Source organism: Jaculus jaculus, chromosome 12 (genome assembly GCF_020740685.1).
Source record: "Jaculus jaculus isolate mJacJac1 chromosome 12, mJacJac1.mat.Y.cur, whole genome shotgun sequence".
Classification (NCBI taxonomy): Eukaryota; Metazoa; Chordata; class Mammalia; order Rodentia; family Dipodidae; genus Jaculus; species Jaculus jaculus.
The window spans coordinates 51,114,690-51,133,192 of NC_059113.1; the positions used below are offsets into that span (position 1 = coordinate 51,114,690).

The 18,503-nt window shown below is 48.4% G+C and overlaps 1 protein-coding gene across 2 annotated transcripts; it reads right to left on the reverse strand.

Annotated features, from left to right (window-relative positions):
• Positions 1 to 4,220: 4,220 nt before the first annotated feature.
• On the reverse strand, positions 4,221 to 14,988 carry S1pr3 (sphingosine-1-phosphate receptor 3). Of its 2 annotated transcripts, none has more exons than XM_045131781.1 (2): positions 14,970 to 14,988; positions 4,221 to 6,008 (listed from the first exon to the last, which is right to left on the reverse strand). In XM_045131781.1, the coding sequence occupies exon 2, from the start codon at positions 5,874 to 5,876 to the stop codon at positions 4,743 to 4,745; it is 1,134 nt and encodes a 377-aa protein (XP_044987716.1). In that variant the 5' UTR covers positions 5,877 to 6,008; positions 14,970 to 14,988; the 3' UTR covers positions 4,221 to 4,742. The 2 variants fall into 2 exon arrangements, with proteins under 2 accessions (XP_044987716.1, XP_004668421.1); XM_004668364.2 differs by lacking the exon at positions 14,970 to 14,988 and adding an exon at positions 14,423 to 14,516.
• Between the last annotated feature and the right edge of the window lie 3,515 nt (positions 14,989 to 18,503).

Sequence of the window (18,503 nt, forward strand, 5' to 3'; positions counted from 1 at the left end):
TGAGTTTGGGAACAACCTGGGTTACATGAGCCTTTGTCATCCTCTTCTTGCAAAAAGAAGGGACAGCAGCTGGCAGAAGAAATAGAACAAGGAAAAGGCAGAGGTAAGAGAGGGGAAAAAAAAAAACAAGGAGGAAACAAATCGCCCAGATTTATCTTTATCCAGTAGCATGTGCCTCCCAAGGCACCTCTGCGCACTAGAGGAGGCTGTCTGTGGTGGCCCCAGCTTTTTGGGGCTCAGACGTGTTCCCTGGGTGGACTGCACACAGAGAGCACAACCCCTTGGCTTTGCTCCCCAGCCTTTCTGGCCACAAGTGTGCATTCTCACAATGTAGCAGACCCTGCTCAAGGATCATGTGATAAAGAGATTGACATGGGGCAGATCTGCCCCAGTTTATAATCTAGTATGAGCCTCATTTCCAGCACACATAAATTTGGCAAGCCTTACAAAGTGCTGGCTTACCTAGAGGGCGCTGGGGCGATTGAAGGCTTCGCTCAGCAGGTGTCGCTGTGGAGCATCAGAGGCAGGAAGGTGTGGGAGGCTCAAGCCAGCAGGAGAGTGAGTTCCAGCCTCCCTTTTCTCTCTCTGTTGGCTCAGATGCCCTGGATAAGTGACTTCCTGAAACCTCAAGAATGGAAGAGAGGAATCACCAGAAATTAATAACTACAGTTTGGTCTCCCTTGTAGATAGAAAACTGCGCATGTGTGTGTGGGGGAGGGGGGAAGTGAACCTGCAGCTTGAGCTGCTGAGGAGCTGGATTCACATTCAAGACACTTTCCCCACAACCAAAGTCACTAACACTGCAAACAAGCAGCAGCAATGGACAAACCCATTTCTGAACACTGAGTTCCTTTGCGTGAGTGGCAGCAGAATGTTCTCTGTTCATTTGACTTTTGAATATAACTTGTTCCAGAGTATTGTGAAATAAAGTATGTGAATGTTTCCTTGTATCCAGAATTAAACATTTGGTGTTTAAATTCCAGGTGTAGAAGACAGTGCCATGTAAAATTAATGTGTAACAAGATATTTATTAGTTTTTTTAAAAAAAGCATTTGGATGTCAAATTATACATATTGATAAATGAACATTTGACAACTTTGTTTCCATTAACTTTTGTGACACAAAGACTATGTAACCATGGTCTGTCTGGATGTATTGACGATCCACCCCTTTCTACTTTGATACGAGCATGGACTTGGCATCTTAGACGTTCTCAAGGAGTAGAAATACAAAGCCAACTTCAAGTTTTCTAATGTTTTTCTATGGAAAATGATAAAACCCAAGTTATTTGGCTAACATTTTGGAAATCCAAAAAAAAAAAAAAATAGCAGGTGCAGGTAACTAATTGGCTTGGATTCCATCACCTCCAGGGATGCCATCACCTCCGGGGACTCTGTGTTGCTCCTTCTGGAAGTGATGTGGTTCAGTTACGTGCTCTTCACCATGGACCTGGTATCTCTGTGCTTCTGGCCAACTGGAGGTGGTGCACAGTGTCACGAGGCATCCCTACCATGACCCAGGTAACGGAAGGTCATGTGCCTAATTTAGGTAATGCTGCACTTCCTGTAATGATTGGTCATTGGAAAATGTGCCTTTTCTATCAGAATAGTCATTCGTGCATTTCTGATTACGTAGCAACCCCTTTGGATATTTGACTTAGATACTAAAAATTCATTTGGGTGTTGAGGTTTTGCATGGAACTGACAATGTAAGTAGATATTTTCTATAAAATACATGGTGTTATATTTCCGTGAAAGGCTCTTTCACAGTTCAGAATAACTATGGCTTAAAGGTTAAAAGGAACAGCAATTTTTAAGTAGTTAATTGTTTTCCATGGCTCTAGATGTAAGTCTGCTGGTAATAAAGGCTCTCGTGGAAAGTCTCGTATTTGGATGATGGGTTTTATTCTGCATTGCCTCAGAAAAGAGAAGGCAGTTGAAAACTGTTCTCTAAAAGCCAGTGTTTTCTGTAGAAGCAGTTCTAGAAGAGTTCACGTTAACTCTGTGGCCTTGGACCTACTGAGTCTTGGACAGGGTAAGAGGAGACACACAGGCCAAAAGCCTGCACTCATGGGTTGTACTGATTGTAACAAGTGCCACTATATATGCCAAACATCAACTTCTCTTTCCACATGTTATAAGCTAACAATATTTATAAGACAGCGTGTGCAAAGGGCTCGCTCTAACTGTTCACTCCTCCTGCATAAACACCAGCAAATTCAGGAGAGCTGGGTATCCCATCTTGTTGAACTACTTTTTGCTTTCATTGCCATACTCTTGCATTTTCCTCACTATTGAGTAGCTCCTACCCTGACTCAGAATAGCTGGACTGTCAAAACTGGTGTAGAGGGTCCAGTATGCCAAATCTTCATTCCAACACTGTCTACAGGAGCAAGGAGAGATAAAGGCACATTTAGGGATGCTCAGTATATCTTATTTCTGCAAAAACCCAGGGGTCAGGGACAAGCAAGACCACCATGCCACACAGTGAGGGGCTCTGTGGAAACAACAATATGAACTCCCAACAATGGGTTTATATGAAAGTTTTTTGTTTTATTTATTTTAATGAACATATACTGGAAATAGCACAGGTTACTGACTGTGCCAAGACAGCATGCATAGACTCAGTGGTGTCAGATTATGCCACCGGTGTTAAATGACCCATCCAACCTCTAAATATCTCCAGCTAACTAGCTAGTTGGCAAAGTGCATTTGGGCATCTAAGATGATTGTTATCATATATGTCAAATGAGCATGCTTACTTATGTTTTAGTATATTTTCAATTCCAATTACTTAAACATTTGGGGCTACCTCCAAGGCGCCTGTACCATGCCATACGTGGCTGTCTCCTAGTGGGAGCACTGATGTGTCCCTCTGGAAGGTCTAATGAATGAAAACGTAACCATGCAGGTACCTTGAGACAGGGTTGTGGGGTAAAGTGTTATTAGCATGAGTGATGGAGATTCAAGGCTCCCGAAGCAGCACCAAGTGGTAACAGACCGAGTTCTAAGGGCCTTTCGCTGCCACCTTGGTTCCCAGATGAGCTCACTGTCCCCTCCTTTTAACCTACCCCCTTAATGTTTTCCTTCCCCAGAAATGTCTTGGGTTGTCTCATTCTATGTGACAAGAGAATAAGCTGCTTTTCAGTGATGTGGAGAAGGAAGGTAGCAGATAAATACCCCACTGGAGCATCTCCTTTCCAAAACCTGGTATTATAGGAACAAAGCTCAGGAAACCTTTTTTCAGAATATGGCTACCTGGGACCCACAGTCGGAGCAGCTTGCATGAAGCAGTCACCAGGAATAAGTTCTTATAGAGAAGCACTGATGTGTTAAGATGTTCTCTTGGGTATTAGTAAGTCCAGGTTCTCTCTGATCATAGTTAACTTCAGAGGACTTTGACATGCTATTCACCGGAGTGAAAACCATTCTGAAAGTCACCCTGGTTCTATGTTTTACAAAGAAGCCAGCACCGAGGCAGGGAGTGCTCGGCAGCCCCACACACGTGTTCGCTTTCTTTCTGTGTCCTGCACGTGAAATCCTTCGGAAGCAGCTGTTCAGAGATGTCTTCTTATTTATTTTTATTGTGTGTGTGTGTGTGTGTGTACACACACTTGTTGGTGTGCTTGCCTTGTGTCTTCTTTAAGGTAAATGAAGGAATAAAGTTCCAAATGAGTGTTGAAAAATAAATTACAGCATTGTGAGGGAGTTATTACAGAACGCGTACATGGCCAGACTCTATTTCCTGGCCTTATAATTATAGTACTCTCACTCAACAGTCCTGGTCAATGTCTGCTCTGAGAGCCGAGAAACTTTGCTGATACCCCCAGCTCTTTGGTGGTGACCGTGGGGGACAACTGTCACTGTGCATTTTGCTCTACAGAATCAAACCGGACACAAGGCCAAACTGCTGGCTTGTGAACCTCACCTTTGGAGACTCCGTACGTGAAAAAGTATGTGACCCCAGTGTCTTGGAATGATGAAGTAGGGTGGAGGACCCCTTGCTTCTTTCCCTGTGAACCCTCTCTTTGGTGGTCTCCTAGGATCCTGGGAGTTCTTGGCTGGATTTCCTGTGATTTGCAAAAACACCTATATAATCACATGACTTGGCTTTCAGATGTGCTAAAACTTATGTAGGAGACACAGAAAGGAAGGGATCCACAACTGGCAGCTGGGGGAGGGGGAAGTAAGGTTCATACATCTGGGCTGGCCTCAGACAAGTTGTTTTTTTGTTTTTTTTCTGTGTGTGAATAAGATGAGATGTCACATCAAATATATCTACCCAGTCACACCATGTCCTTGTACCTGGTGTGGTTCCCAGAGCTGGAGGACAGAGACTTCATGTGAGCTTATACGTACAGATCCTGTAAGCCCCAGAAATGGACAGATACATATACGAGCACCCATTCTATGCGTAGTCAGTGTAGTGTGAAGTTATCCAACTGCCATCCAGAGGCACACTGCGCATCGAGGGTCATCACCTTCCCTCTCAGCTGACAAGGGAAAGTAGTACCCAGGATTCAGTGATGAGGACGTCAGCAGCTTAGTACATTCAGAAGGCTGGAGCCCAAAACAGACAAGGCACATTGTCCACACTGCAAAGCTGGGCGAATCCTTGGATCTCCTCCTCAGATGTCCTCACTATCTGGACATTACGTAGCTCTCCTGAGGTCTTTAAGGACCCACATGGAAGCAGTGCACTGAATAAACAAGGGTGGCTCCATTGCTGACCCGTGGAGATGTTCACTTGCAGAGAATCCCATTCTGAACTGTCCTGTTTGGGCCGGGGATACAGGAAGGAGTGGCCACGTGGGGCAGGTCTTCCTTGAGCTTTGGGGAGTGGATGCTGTTGTTACTAGTGCTTGATTTACTTCTACTCGGGTCCAGAGCAGGCTGCATAGGTGAGGCACGGGCCTCCTTGCCCCTGACCAGACAGCCACAGACCAGCCGGAAGAAAGCCCGCCGCATCTCCTTGCTGGCCAGCGTGTAGATGACAGGGTTCATGGCGGAGTTGAGTACAGCCAGCATGATGAACCACTGGCTCTTGAAGAGAATGGAACACTCCTTCACCTTGCAGGCCACATCAATGAGGAAGAGGATGAAGAGGGGGGACCAGCAGGCAATGAACACGCTCACCACAATCACCACTGTCCTTAGCAGAGCCATGGACCGCTCCGAGTTGTGGTTGGCCACCCTGCGGCTGCTGGACTTGACTAGGAAATAGATGCGTGCATACAGGATGACGATGGTGACCAGGATGGCGATGAAGATGCTGATACAGAAGGCGATGTACTTCTTGGAGTAGAGGGGCAAGATTGTAGAGCAGTCAGGGAAATTCTCCAGGCAGTTCCAGCCCAGGATGGGCAGGGCACCCAATGAAAACGCGATGACCCAGCACATACCGATCAGGAGGAAAACACGGTGTTTCTTGTTGGCATCATAGGGCCTCATCTTGATCATGGTCAAGTGCCGCTCCATGGCGATGGCCAGTAAGCTGCAGGTGGATGCTCCAAGGGCCACAAACATACTGCCCTCCCTGATGAACCAGACTGTGAGAGACAGGCTGAACGTCTTTCTTCCCGACATGAGAATGTTGACCTTGTACACTATGCCGGCCAGCAGGTCACAGAGAGCCAAGTTACCAATGAAAAAGTACATGCGGTTGTGAAATTTATTGTTTTTCCAGATGGCAATCAAAACCATCAGGTTTTCCAAGATGATGAAACTGCAGATGACCAAGAAGAGGACGGTGGTGAGCATGCTGCCCTCAGGGGGGTCCCGCAGCCTGCCCTTCAGCTTCCCTACATAGCCATAATGCGCCTGCAGGGTCTCATTCCCCAACGTGGGCTGGTGGCCAGGTGCGAGGGTGGCTGCCATGACTTCGCACAGACAGACGATTACCTCCACAGCCCACGAGAGGGCGCCCCGGGAACGTTCATCTCAGGGGACAACCAGCACAGTGGCTGTGGCCTATAGGCCATGCTCCAGCCAGAGCGCAGCAAACAGGCTCTGTCAGAATATGAAAGGGGAGGTAGCTATGGGTTAAGTGATCACCATTTAATGACCCGCGGTGTAGAAAACCCTAATGCACTCAGTTGTCTGGTGTGCCGAGAGGGAGGCTTAACTCAGCCAGGTCAAGTTTCTAAGGCGGAGGGAGACCAGGGAAAACTTTTGCTATTAGAGGGTTGGAACTATATTGGGAGGGAAATTCACTCTGAGTACTGTAACTCAGGCTCATAGACCCAAACAGAGCTTCTACTTGGAAGTCTCCCAGCAGCAATAAATACTAACAAGTTAGTCCTCAGCTATAATGCGGGAGCTGGGTACACCATTCTCCCCAACACCTAGGATGAAGCTTAATTTTCTCAGGACTAAAAGAAAGAACAAGGGCTGGACAGATGGCTTAGTGGTTAAGGCATTTGCCTGCAAAGCCAAAGGATCCTGGTTTGATTCTCCAGGACACACATAAGCCAGATACACAAGGGGTGCATGCATCTAGAGTTCGTTTGCAGTGGATGGAGACCCTGGTGTGCCCATTCTCTCTCAATCTGCCTCTTTCTGTCTCTTAAGTAAATAAATTTTTTTTTTTTAAAAAAAAAAAAGAAAGAACAAGAAACAAAAAGAAGACCTAGGGGCTGGGAGATCACTCAGTGGTTACAGGCTCTTGCTTGCAAAGCCTGAAGGCCCAGATTCAATTCCCCAGTACCCACGTAAAGCAAAATGCACAAGGTGGTGTATGCATCTGGAGTTCATTTGTAGCAGCAGGAGGCCTCGGTGTTCCTACAGTCTCTCTCTTTCTTTCTCTCTCAAGTAAATATTTAAAAAAAAAAACTGGGGGCTGGTCAGTTGGTAAAGTGCTTGCTGCACAAGCATAAGGACATGAGTTCAGATCCCCAACAACCCACAGAAAAGTTGAGTGCCTATAATTCTGTTGTGGGGAAAGGGAGAGAGGAGGATTCCCAGGGCCTGCTGGCTAGCTAGTCTAGCCTAACAAGTGAGCTCCAGATTCATTGAGAGATTCTTTCCTGAAAAATAAGGTGGAGGGCTGAAGAGATTGCTCGGCAGTTAAGGGTGCTTGCTTGGCAAAGCCTGATGGCCTGGGTTCTATTCCCCAGTTCCTATGTAAAGCCAGATGCACAGATGGCCGCATGAATCTGAAGTTTGTTTGTGGTATTGAGAAGCCCTGGTGCACTCATATTTCTCCCCTCTCTGTCTGCCTCTTTCTTTCTGTTTCCCTCAAATAAATAAATAAAATATTAAAAAAGAAGGTGGAGAGTGACTGGAGTTCACCCAGTATCAACTCCTGGGCCCTGCTTTTATGCACACAGTGCACACCTATTATAGCACACAAATGTACCCACACACTTAGGAGCACACAAACATGCATGTACACCACACATACACACACACACAAAGAAGAAGAAATAAGAAAACCAGGAGCTGGGGAGATGATTCAGCAGTTAAAAGGCACCTACTTGCAAAGCCTGCAAGCCGGGGGTTCGATTCCCCAGTACCTACAGATACACAAAGTGGCACATGTGTCTGGAGTTTATTTGCAGGGGCAAGAGGCCCTGGTGCACCCATACACACACTTCCTTGGGTTCTTCTTGCAAGCAAGTAGATAAATTTAAAAAGAAAGAAAGAAGAACACTGGGATGCAGCTGGAATGACAGCTGCTGGCCTTCTGAGACTTCCCAGATGCGTTCTCAGTGACATCATGGGAAGCACCCAGACTTCCTTCAGCGGTTCCCCCTGGGTCTGAATGGGCCTTTGGCCCACCTGGCAGGGAGCCCTGCAGCCTGGCCACACCTCCAGGACAGGAAGAACAGCCTGAGGCTGAGCATGGTCCATACAGCCACTGCCTGTGCCGAGCTTAGGAAGGAAGACAAGCCCGAACTCATGGAAGCAGTTGCCCACTGAAGGCCTGGTGCATGGATTCGCAACTTTCACTGTCTTATCACGTTGTTTCTTCTGACCACAAGCATTGAGGTTGTTTTGCTAATACCCCCAGGCCAGTCCTCCCACGCTCAAAGCCTGAGTAATTTTCCCTATTTTCCCTTTGTGCCTTTAACCCGAATGGTCTTCCCCAGTGTGTTGACAGGTGCTCAGAGATACTTGTGCCCTCTCCTGTTGCTTATCTGGTTATCCTCTCTCTGTGGCATGGACTGGACCATTCCTGTATCCAAGGCCTTGCTGCCCAATTTCAAGCCTAAGTCAAGAGACATCTTTTAGGGCAGAAGTAGGAAATGCCCAGGGCCATGTCCCCTCCCACAGCGGTTGGGTAAAAGCCCTCATCACCTGCTGAGAGGATCCACTAGGTCCTCCCAACAGAGGGACTGTCCCACACCTCTCCCTCCTCCATGCCTGGTTGCACTATGTGCTCCCTTTGGTATCACTGGGCCCAGGTTTGTCTCAAAATGTCCCTAGAGTACCTACTCTGCAGCCAGAGATTCTATCCCAGAAACTGACTATCTTATGCCATATCTGAAGCCTTCTCTCCCAGCTCATGTGGAAATCCATTCACAGCTCATCCCCTTCCTCCTTGTCCTAGATAAGAAGCATGGGAACTTCGGACTGTTCTTGTGACCTGTCAGGGTTAGGGTCTCCTGTTCTAACTTTCTGTTATACCACTTGCTTCACATATTTACTACTCCCTCAAATGTTTAAATTTTGCCTAAAGTGTAAGCAGAAGGGAAGTGAATCCCTTTAAAATGGCCAGATATAGACTTGCTCTCGGGAGGAAGAAAAGAGGGTCAAGAGATACAAGGGCCTACAAGCTCACAGCTGTCTCTTTTTCCTCTATATAAGGCGGAGCAGAGTGAAAAAAAACAAAAAAAACACTTGAACAGTAAAAAGCAAGTGCCCAGCAATTAAATAGCAATGATAAAAATAACATAAGACACACCAGAGACTCATCAAGACCAAGCATCCTGTGGGTGAAGCGACTTTCCTATCCATGCCTGGACTACCATGTGAGGAGTGTGTTTCACAGAACATCTTTGGTCAAATATGATTCTCCACATTTACAGCTGGAAGATATTTGGCTCCTTGGAATCTATAGTCGATTTTCTCGGCTCCAGTAATATTTACAAAGCTGGCCTCATGCTGGGAATTGACTGCTGGGTTAAACAACACCAGACTGGACTGATCCTAGATATGCCTGCACATCACTTTTATAATGTATGCATGTGTGTATGTGTTTACATATGAGGGGCACATGCACATGCATTTGGAGGCCGAGATAACCTCAGGTATTGTTCTTTGGCACCACCCAGCTCTTTGAGACAGGGTCTCTCATTGGCCCAGAGCTTACCCATTAGGTTAGACTGGCTGGTCAGCAAGCCTCAGGGTTCCACCTATTTCCATCTCTAACAGCACTGGATTACAGGTGGGCATACCACACCTGGATTTTTGAAATGGGTTTGCAGGATCTAACTTGGGTCTTTAAGCTTGAAAAACAGGGAATTTACCAACTGAGCTATCTCCCAGGCCCTTACTCTACTGTGTATAGATGCCAACCACAGACGTCAGTTTGCCGGAAGAAAACTACACCTTCTCCATTTTCTGAGTCTCCGCCATGAGCAAGCCCTGCTTAGGGCCAGGTGGTGCATCTCAAAGTTGTCACTGGGTCAATGCAAGAGTTCTGGATGTTGTGGGCACTTGTGTACTAGGAGGCCAACCTGTCCCATCACAGATAATCTATGAATAGCCATGAGACCAGCACCCAGATCAGCACAGGCCACCAAGAGCTTGTCCTAGTAACTAACCACCCCTCCTGGTCCCTAACACTTGAGTGTGACTGCCTCTCCTGGTCACTAACATCTGAGTATGACTACCTCTTTTGGTCACCTGCATACCTCAGTGTGACCAACTCTCCTGATCACTTCCACATTTGAGTGTGACCACTGTCCAGGTTTCTCACTCCAGGAGAGGTAAGTTTGTCTGTCCTTTGCATAGGTACAGCCCACAGGGCGCTGCTGTCTGTTCCTGGGAACCATGTCTGTGGATGCGGCCAAGCCCTTCTTGCTCTGGCACACCACACACCATATGGTGGCATATTACTCTTTGTTGGTTCTGACTCTTGAACATGGGTAATTTCTTCTATGGCCAAGTTGCTTATCCCTGAGCAATGCTGCAGGGATTGGCTGACACATTCTCTCAGTGAACATGTGCCTGCATCTTACAGGCCTCCCTTAGTGTCTGAGGTGCTATGCTGGTGCCTAAGGTGGGCTGGGACTGTGACACAGGAACGCTGGATCCTCAAAGAAAGTCCTGAGGAGTCGTCATCTAGCCCACCCTGCAAGGCGGGTGTTCGGGAGGGGGCGCGTGTGGATACCGCCCTGTGGGAAAGACCCATGGAGCTGAATGATTTACACTGCACTGTTTGGAGGGAATGAGGGTCTGGAGCCAGTGGTGACCTTGTACGTTTCACTGCTGATTAATTTCCACTGCACACTTAAAAGGGAAGGGCGATGGTGAGAAATAGGGTTACGTGCAGAGTAATGTTGTGTGTATTTCAAAAGCTGGAGTGGATTCCACCAGATAGGGAAGTTGGGATGAGTGGCAGGGTAGCGAGCCCCCTACTCTCTCTTCAGTTAGCAGTGTTCTAACCAGGACAGATTCCTCAGTCCATCCTTGGCTGGACTTGAGGGTCTTGTGAATCCTTCACTAGCCAGCACCCTGACAACCCTGGCCAACTCCTCAGTCTTCTGTCCCTACTTGGGCTCCTCCAAAACCTGAAGGATTTTATTGGCTCCTTCACAACTATACTCTTGGATCCTCACTTAAACCAAAAGGATTGTGACTGCCTCATGAGTCCGCAATCACCCAGCCTAGCTCAAAGCATTTTAATGCCACTATGTTTTCTTTTTGCCAAGAAGGAATGAGATGACTTGTCCAGATGGTCCTAAGGCAGACGACCCTAAGTTAGCCCCTACCCGTGTTAGGGATGCTTACCTCCCCCCACTCCAAATACAGCATCCCCTGGGGGATGTGAGCCTGGGAGAGGGGGCCGGATGGATTCCAGATGTGCTTTTTACACCAGCAGCTCACTTTCTCCACATATGCCAGATTGAAAAGTAAACAAACTATAAAAAGAAGGAAAAGGAGGGAAAACAATCTTTTCTATAAAGTCTACCCCTCCACCTCCCTCCCTCATGACTCCCCCCTTTCTCTTAAAGTGAAGCACAAAGAAACAGTAAGAGCTTTCTCTTGGTCAGATGATGTAGGGCACTATTTTAAAGACGCACGTCTTTGAGAGAAATCAACAACTTCATCCTCCAAATGGAATAAAAACCCACAATATTTGCCAAAAGGCAAAATTTCTTGGAAAGCAAGAATTTTCCTTTCTTAACTTTTTTTTTTCATTTAAAATAACTTAAAAGGGAAATTAATGAACAGGCTATTTCATGGCTCCAGCAAAATTACTTGGCTAATGAGTCGTTTCCCTTGCTCTAGTTGTCTTGGGTGACCTCACTTTCCCTCCAGAGACAATTATTGGCAAAATGAGGCTTGGCTCACACAGCCTCATGCACTGGACTCTTTGATCCAGGCTCATTAGGGAAGCACCCATGAAATACAATGGTTACAGATTCCACACCCCCCCACACCCCGTAAAAGCTCACTATCTTTGCCAACTTCTTTGGAAGATGGGTCTAAACTCTGCTGCATGGGGAAGGGGACTCCCTGGGTTTGCTGGCTTCTTCACATTGTTAGCAAACAAAGCTTAGAAGATAAGACACTCACAGCTCAAGGAATCCTAGATACAGCAGATGTGCCCTCAGAGCTGTAGGTAGCCCATGTAACTGTCCTCGTGAGCATCCAAATTTGTCAGTGGGAAGTCAGCTGAATATGATGGGGTTTTTTTGTACCCCACCCCCACCCCCCCGGCAACTTTGATTTCCAGGCAGTTTGTTTTAACTTTCAACTCTCCTTGCTTTCTGTAAGGGCAGGGATGGACTTACTACCAACATTTTCAGAAAATGAATACAGGCATGTGGAAACAGGTTCCATGAGCAAGCTAGAGGTATGTGCAAACAAGAACTGTCCTGCCCACCTGTCCACCTGTGGTTCCTCAATGTCACATTTAGCATGTCACTATCATACTGTCCCCATCGCAGCATGTGACTTCTGAATGTACCCAGGTGAAACTGAGGCCCAGAAGGGTCATGTGCCCTTAGTGGCACAGCGTGGCTGGGATGGATATCTGGGCCATGTGTTCTAGCTCATTCTATCAGGGACAAGCTCTTTTTCATGCTGTCACCCATCCAAGGTCTTTGAAGTAGGAGGTGCTAAGAGCTTCTCCAGAGGGCTTCACAGCCCCAGCTGCTTGTAGTACTATGCAGGCAAAATGTAGGCATGCCATTCTGGGGGCTTTGTGGAATGCTCAGAAAACTTTGGAAGCCAGGAAACTGAAATAAAACCTTTAATGCCAAGGGCCAGTCAACTGCTGAAGGACCCTCATTGTGCCAGAGATCCCCAGCACAGCTTGCAGGACCCATCTAATGCAAGAGGGCCCCAGCACAGCTTGCAGGACCCTCATTGGGCCAGAAAGCCTCAGCACAGCTTGCTGGTGGGGAAAACCACCTAGCATGCCATGCTCACCACTGAACAACCCCTTCACTGATTTGACCCAACTGGCTGCTGCCTGGTCTCACAGACATATTTAAGTTCTTCACAAATAGAATTAAAAGGAAGATAAAAGAAGAAAAGTCAACTTTATGGCCCACGGTTGTAACAATATTTAAACTTAAGTGTATTATTAGCCATGAGGCCAGCCTGGGCTGCAATGTGAGACTGTCTCAAAAACAAAAACAAACAAACACCTGTTATTAACTGAAACTACATAGAATTCCACTCAGTATATTTTCCCCCAAACATCATATTATTGTCTCCCAAAGGGAATGCCCCTTGAGGCAACTAGCACCAGAGGAAACACATGGTACAGGAATGGTGTGCAATGGGTCCAGAATGATGAGAGAATTTGTGAAGGCAGATTTCAGAGAGAGAAAGGCTCCAGTAACTCCCAGCATCACATCTCAGCTATGGTAAACAGCTTGCTTTAGGATGACCTCCAAGGTTTGGAATAAAGAAGTTCACCAACCACAAGGGAGGCCCTAGTTTTTAAGACCGTGACACACCCAAATTTAAATTATTTTTGTAATAAAAATATATCCATTAAACTGTAGGTGTTGAGGAAGATGGAACATACGTGTCATAATTTCTCAGGAAGAAGAAAATGTCCTTGAATCATGAGGAGTCAGGTCATCAACCAATATGTAGGCTTTACAGGAAGTACAAGTTTCTAATTTCCATATAGGGCAGAAAATCTAGAATCATATATATAAAATAACTCACAAATGTAAGGGGGAAATGGCCTTTCCAAGAGGATATGTGCTTATGACATCATTCTCTCCACACCTTATGGGGAGGCTCTTAAAAGTTGGATCTCTGGTGACAGGGCACAAGAGTGACACTTGGTAAGCCTGATATGAACATTAGCAGCTGAGAAAACTCAATGTGTGGATCTTCTGTGCCAACAAAGCTCCCTCTGCTAATAAGTGTCTGTAATGATTAAGAAACTACAGATAGGGAACTTGCATAGTGCCTGCAAAACCCACATGCACGGCCACCGCTAGAAAGCCAGCCCCACCACAGCCACAGAAGGGAGCCTAACACTCTACCTTCTAGGAATTACGGTTTACTTCTCTCTGCCTTCGTGGTTTTCATCTGTGTGGCAAAGAACATACAAAAGATAAATTTTGAATGTGTAATTATATGTAACACTCGAGACTTACGATGTGTAGGTTTTAAAGAAACTCTGGGAGTCCCAGATCTCTAGCCACGGAGGGACCTGAGTGTAGGGTAGCGACTCTGTCCATGAGCTCCCTTTCTTTACTGGAATGAGTAAAACAACGTTCCCTTTAAAAAACCAACAAGAAGTCTCTTCTCTTACATCTAAATATTTTGGAGAAAAAAAGAAACAAAAATTATGCCACCGGGAGTGCCCAAGGCCACAGAGACGGGCCCTTCGCGGAGAGTGTAGTTAAAGGCTGCTCCAGCCTTGGTTTTTATCTGGGTTATGATCCCGTTCTCCCTGGGAGTCCCATTGTCGCTCTGGGGAGACTTGAGTTTTCCAGCTCCTGCACTGACCCCCCTAAACTGCCTTGTTTGAGAAATGCTAAGAAATCTGGAATGTTGTAGCTAATGAAACCCGAAAGAACTATCCCCCAGCACCCCAACGAGAAACACCTCAGTCCTCCGCCCCCGGGGTCTGACTTTTTTAAGTGTCCCAGGAAACTGGCGGGCGGACTTCTCCACGGACCCCTCCCTTTACGAAGGGGCGCCTCTCGTTTTGGTTGAATTTTGTCGGAAAAGCGGCCCCGTGGGTCCCCAGCCCACCTCACCCCGGACCCCGGGCTCACCGCATCCGCCCGCCGAGCTCGTGGGCACCGGCAGCATCAGCATCCCGCGGGTCCTCGGTCAGCGCAGCCTCCTCGCTGGCTCCAGGCTCCCGGCTCCCCTCGACCGGCGCCCCCACCGGGCCTCGCTCGCCCGCCCCCGGGACAGCGCGTTCAGTCTGATCCCGGGCGAGTGGAGAGCGAACTTTTGCCGCGGCCCGCCGGGGGCGGGGCCCCCTGTCCGCCCGCCTCCCGCGGCCGCAGCTCCCTCCCCGCGACCCGGCCACGTCCCCGCCAACCTCCCCGACCCTCCCAGGGACCCGGACTCCCTCCAGCCCCGATGGATCCTCGGTCCCTGGGGCCCCCTCAGACCCCGGCATCCATCCCGTGGGTCCCACGTGCCGCCCAGGGGCGCCGGGGCCCCAGCGGCCGCGGGTACCGGGGACTGGGCCGGGGCGGGGGCTGAAGAGCTGGCGGCTAAGGTTTGGGCCGACTGGCGACTGCCAGCTGATGGCACTGCCAGACATTAACCTCAACTGTCGCCATGGGGCCATTTCTGTCTCACACCGACCTCGCCGCCGGATTGAGTCGGTGGGCTGGTGTCCGGCGCCCTGTATGCGGCGTTTTCGGTACACCTTCTTCCTTCTTTCTTCTCCTCCCTCTTCCTTTCCTCTCTCCTCTCCCCTCGCCCGCCTGCGTCGTCCCCTCGCGGGGCAATCGCAGCTCCGGGGACCGGACGCCCCGCGCGCTCCCAGCCCAGCCCAGCCCAGCCCAGCCGGGCTTCACGTGCCTAGGCGGCCTTGGGCTGGGAGTGCCCAGCCTGCTGTGGGCCCTGGGCAAGGGTTTGCCCTCAGTGATGGGTAAAGGAGCTAGCCCATGAAGCATTCAACCAGGAAAAAAAACACCCTGGGAGGAGCTGCCCAAACATTAGCAAGGAAAAGCGAGTCTTTAGCCAAGCTTGGGGAAGGGGAGAGAAAAGAGGATGAGGAGGGGAAGCCCTGGGAGGGTGAAAGAGTGCCCACACCCCCACCTTTTCCCATTTCCCCTCCTGCTTCCAGAGGGTCAGCTTGGGGCCCAGAGAGCTTGTTTGGGGCTCCTCTGGCACTGGAAGGCAAGAGAGGGAGCTGTGGGCCCTCTGGCTGGCCTTGGCCTTCTTTGCTGTGAGGAATACAAGCCCTCAGGCCAGGCTGCCAGGCTCTGCTAGCCTGTCTGCTCAGCGGCAGGGTGGGGCTGCCACTGAGGTTTCCACTTCATCCTACTGGTCTAGCCTTCCAAAGTCGCTCAGTGTCCTGGGCACAGCTCGGAGGAGCCATTTCTGTCCTGCAGCACAAACAGGAGTTTGAGTCCTACATCATCCAGTCAAAGCAACAGAGGTCAAAGGGCATTTCTGCTCCACTTCCTGTGGCCAAAGTGACAGGAGAACACGGTGGCCTCTCTGTCTAATCTGCCAATAGACTGGCCAGTCAGCTGCTTCCCACTGTCGTGATACAGGCCAGGTGGGTTGCCTGTTTTCACCAGTACTTTCAGCTCCATTCCTGAGTCCTGGAGATGACATCTCCAAACCAAGCAGTCTCTTTACTGCTAATTGCGGGTCTCCCTAAGAGAGACTAGGGATTCTATTCATCACTGAAGTGTCCCCCAAATCCGTCTTTCAACTAGGTTTCTCTTTCCCTAAGGGTTCCCAGTCAGGATCAACTGTACTGCAGTTCTGGGCTCTCCTCCCACCCGGTCTGCTAGCCTTTTCTTCGTTTTGTTTGGATGTGTTTGTATGTAGTGCACATCTGTGTGAGGAGACCAGAGGTCAATATCAGGATTCTTCCCCAGTCACTCTCCACTTTATTCATGAGACAGAGTCTCTCCCTGAACCTGGAGCTCACTGATTCAACTAGACCAACTAGCCAGTGAGCCCCAGGGATTCCCTGACTCCCCTTCTTCAGAACTGGGACTACAGGTACATGCCATCATGCCTGACTTTTACATGGGTGCTAGGGATCCGAGCTCCGGTCTTCACGCTTGTACAGCCAGCACTTTACCCACTAAGCCATATTCCAGCCCAGTCTCTGGGCTTTAAAGCTCAGACACTCAACCTTGACAACAGGGCTCAGGGCCAGTAGAGCCCCTCGAGATAGACTTCTGTCACTGTGTCCCTCAGGAGAACTAGCTCTCCTAACAATTCCGTTGACCTAATATCTCCTCTTGTGTGTTCTGGTTTCACAGGAGAATGGATTTTTATGGTAGAAGGCCAGTTTGGAAGCCCAGGATTAAACTAGGGAAGCCCTCATTCTACAACTGGCCATGAAGCAATTATGTCAGGCAAGTGTGTCAGTGAGTGGGAAACCATTACACGAAAGTGTGGGAGACCAACTAATCACACAGTGCTAACCCAAAAAGGATAAGTGTTTGCTTTGGAGACACTTGGCAGGTGAGATGGTTCTTTTATGTGTCTACCAGACTGGACTGTGGGGTGCCCAGATATTGGTCAAGAATCATTCTGAGCATGTCTGTGACAGTGTTTTGGGTGAAACAAACATTTGAACATATAGACTGAGTGTAGCACGTGGTATTTTAGTGTGGGAGGCGTTTCAATCCACTGCAGGCATGACCAGCCCCTTTTAAAGATGAAGGACAGGCTTCCCTAGTCACAGAAGCTTTGCCGGCTTTCTTCAGACCACGGGGTCCTCCTGCAGTTCTATAGCAGATGGCTTCACAGCGGAGCTGGGCACTAGTTGTTCTGGATGTCTCTGCCTCTGTAGTTGTGTGAGTCAATCCCTTGTAGCAGTGTGTGTGTGTATGTGTGTGTGTGTGTTGTGTGTTCATGCAGGAGTGTTCGTGCATGCATGCATACATGTATATCTCCTAATGAGCTGCTGTTCTTGGAAATCCCTGACTGTTGGTACTGCACCTCCAGAGAGTGAGCAGAGCTGTTCACAGACAGAGCCACCACGGGAGAAAGGAGGCCACCCTGGGCAATGCTGGGGACTCATTTAGTCATGATGTCTGCAACCTGACAGACAACCTCAAGCCACTTCCTTTCTGTGGGCTTGTCCCTCATAGCCTTTGGGGAGAAACAGCTTTGAAACACTGACCTGGCCATGGACTTGCAGAAGGGAGCTTGATCCTATATGTCATAGACTCCAAGGAAATATTTTACAGGCGGCTACGATCCTTGAAGAGAGTTTACTACGTATTATAGATGTCTGCCAATGCTGAGTGACTATGCCACCGTGTCCCCTTCCCGCACTCCTACTCTGTCCCCTGTTGTCATCAGGAGCACAGCCAGCAACCACCAGGAGATACAGGAATTTATTTATTTTTATACCTAAGAACATTTCTATGTAGCTTCCTTGAAGGATCCAACACATTTTCTCCCCCCCCACACACAAATCACAAATATGCCACACACCACATACTTTCCAGACATATAAACACATCACACCACACAAAGATAGCTTCCAAATCCTTGATGTTCATTCTTGTGGACACTAAAAACATGACTGGTGTCTGAGGCTTTATTCATATTAGCTTGGGGACAGATAGCCAGAAAAAACAACCATGGGGTTCAAGGCACAGAGCTTGACCTCAGTCCATAACCTCCAGAGAGGAGCTGGGGAAAGAGCTGTCACCAGCAGCCAGTGATGGCATCAACTATGTCCTGTGGGCTCCAGGAGACCACCCACTCAGAGTTAAGATAGCTTTCAGGTAGGTGGGAGTGTAAAGCTGTCTGGAGAGGGTAGAGGGGCAAGTCAAAAGTGTCCTGGGGGCTGAGGAACTAGCTCAGATGGTGAAGTTTCCATGTAAGCATGAAGACCTGAATTTGATCCCCAAAACCCACATTAAAAAAAGCTGAACCATGTGTGGTGGCACATGCCTGTAATCATAGCACTTGGGAAGCAGAAGTAGGAAGATTGCCATGAGAGGATTGCTATGAGTTTGAGGCCACTCTGAGACTATATAGTGAATTCCAGGTCAGCCTGGAGTAGAATGAGACACTACCTCCAAAAAAAAAAAAAAAAAAAATACAAAGAAAAAAAGAAAGAAAGAAAGGGAGGAAGAGAGAAAGAAAAGCCAAGGATGATGACACATGCTTGTAATCCCAGCCCCGGGG

Coding starts and splice junctions, on each gene's coding strand:
- S1pr3 (XM_045131781.1), bottom strand. CDS start 5,876: ATGGCAGCCACCCTCGCACCTGGCCACCAGCCCACGTTGGGGAATGAG.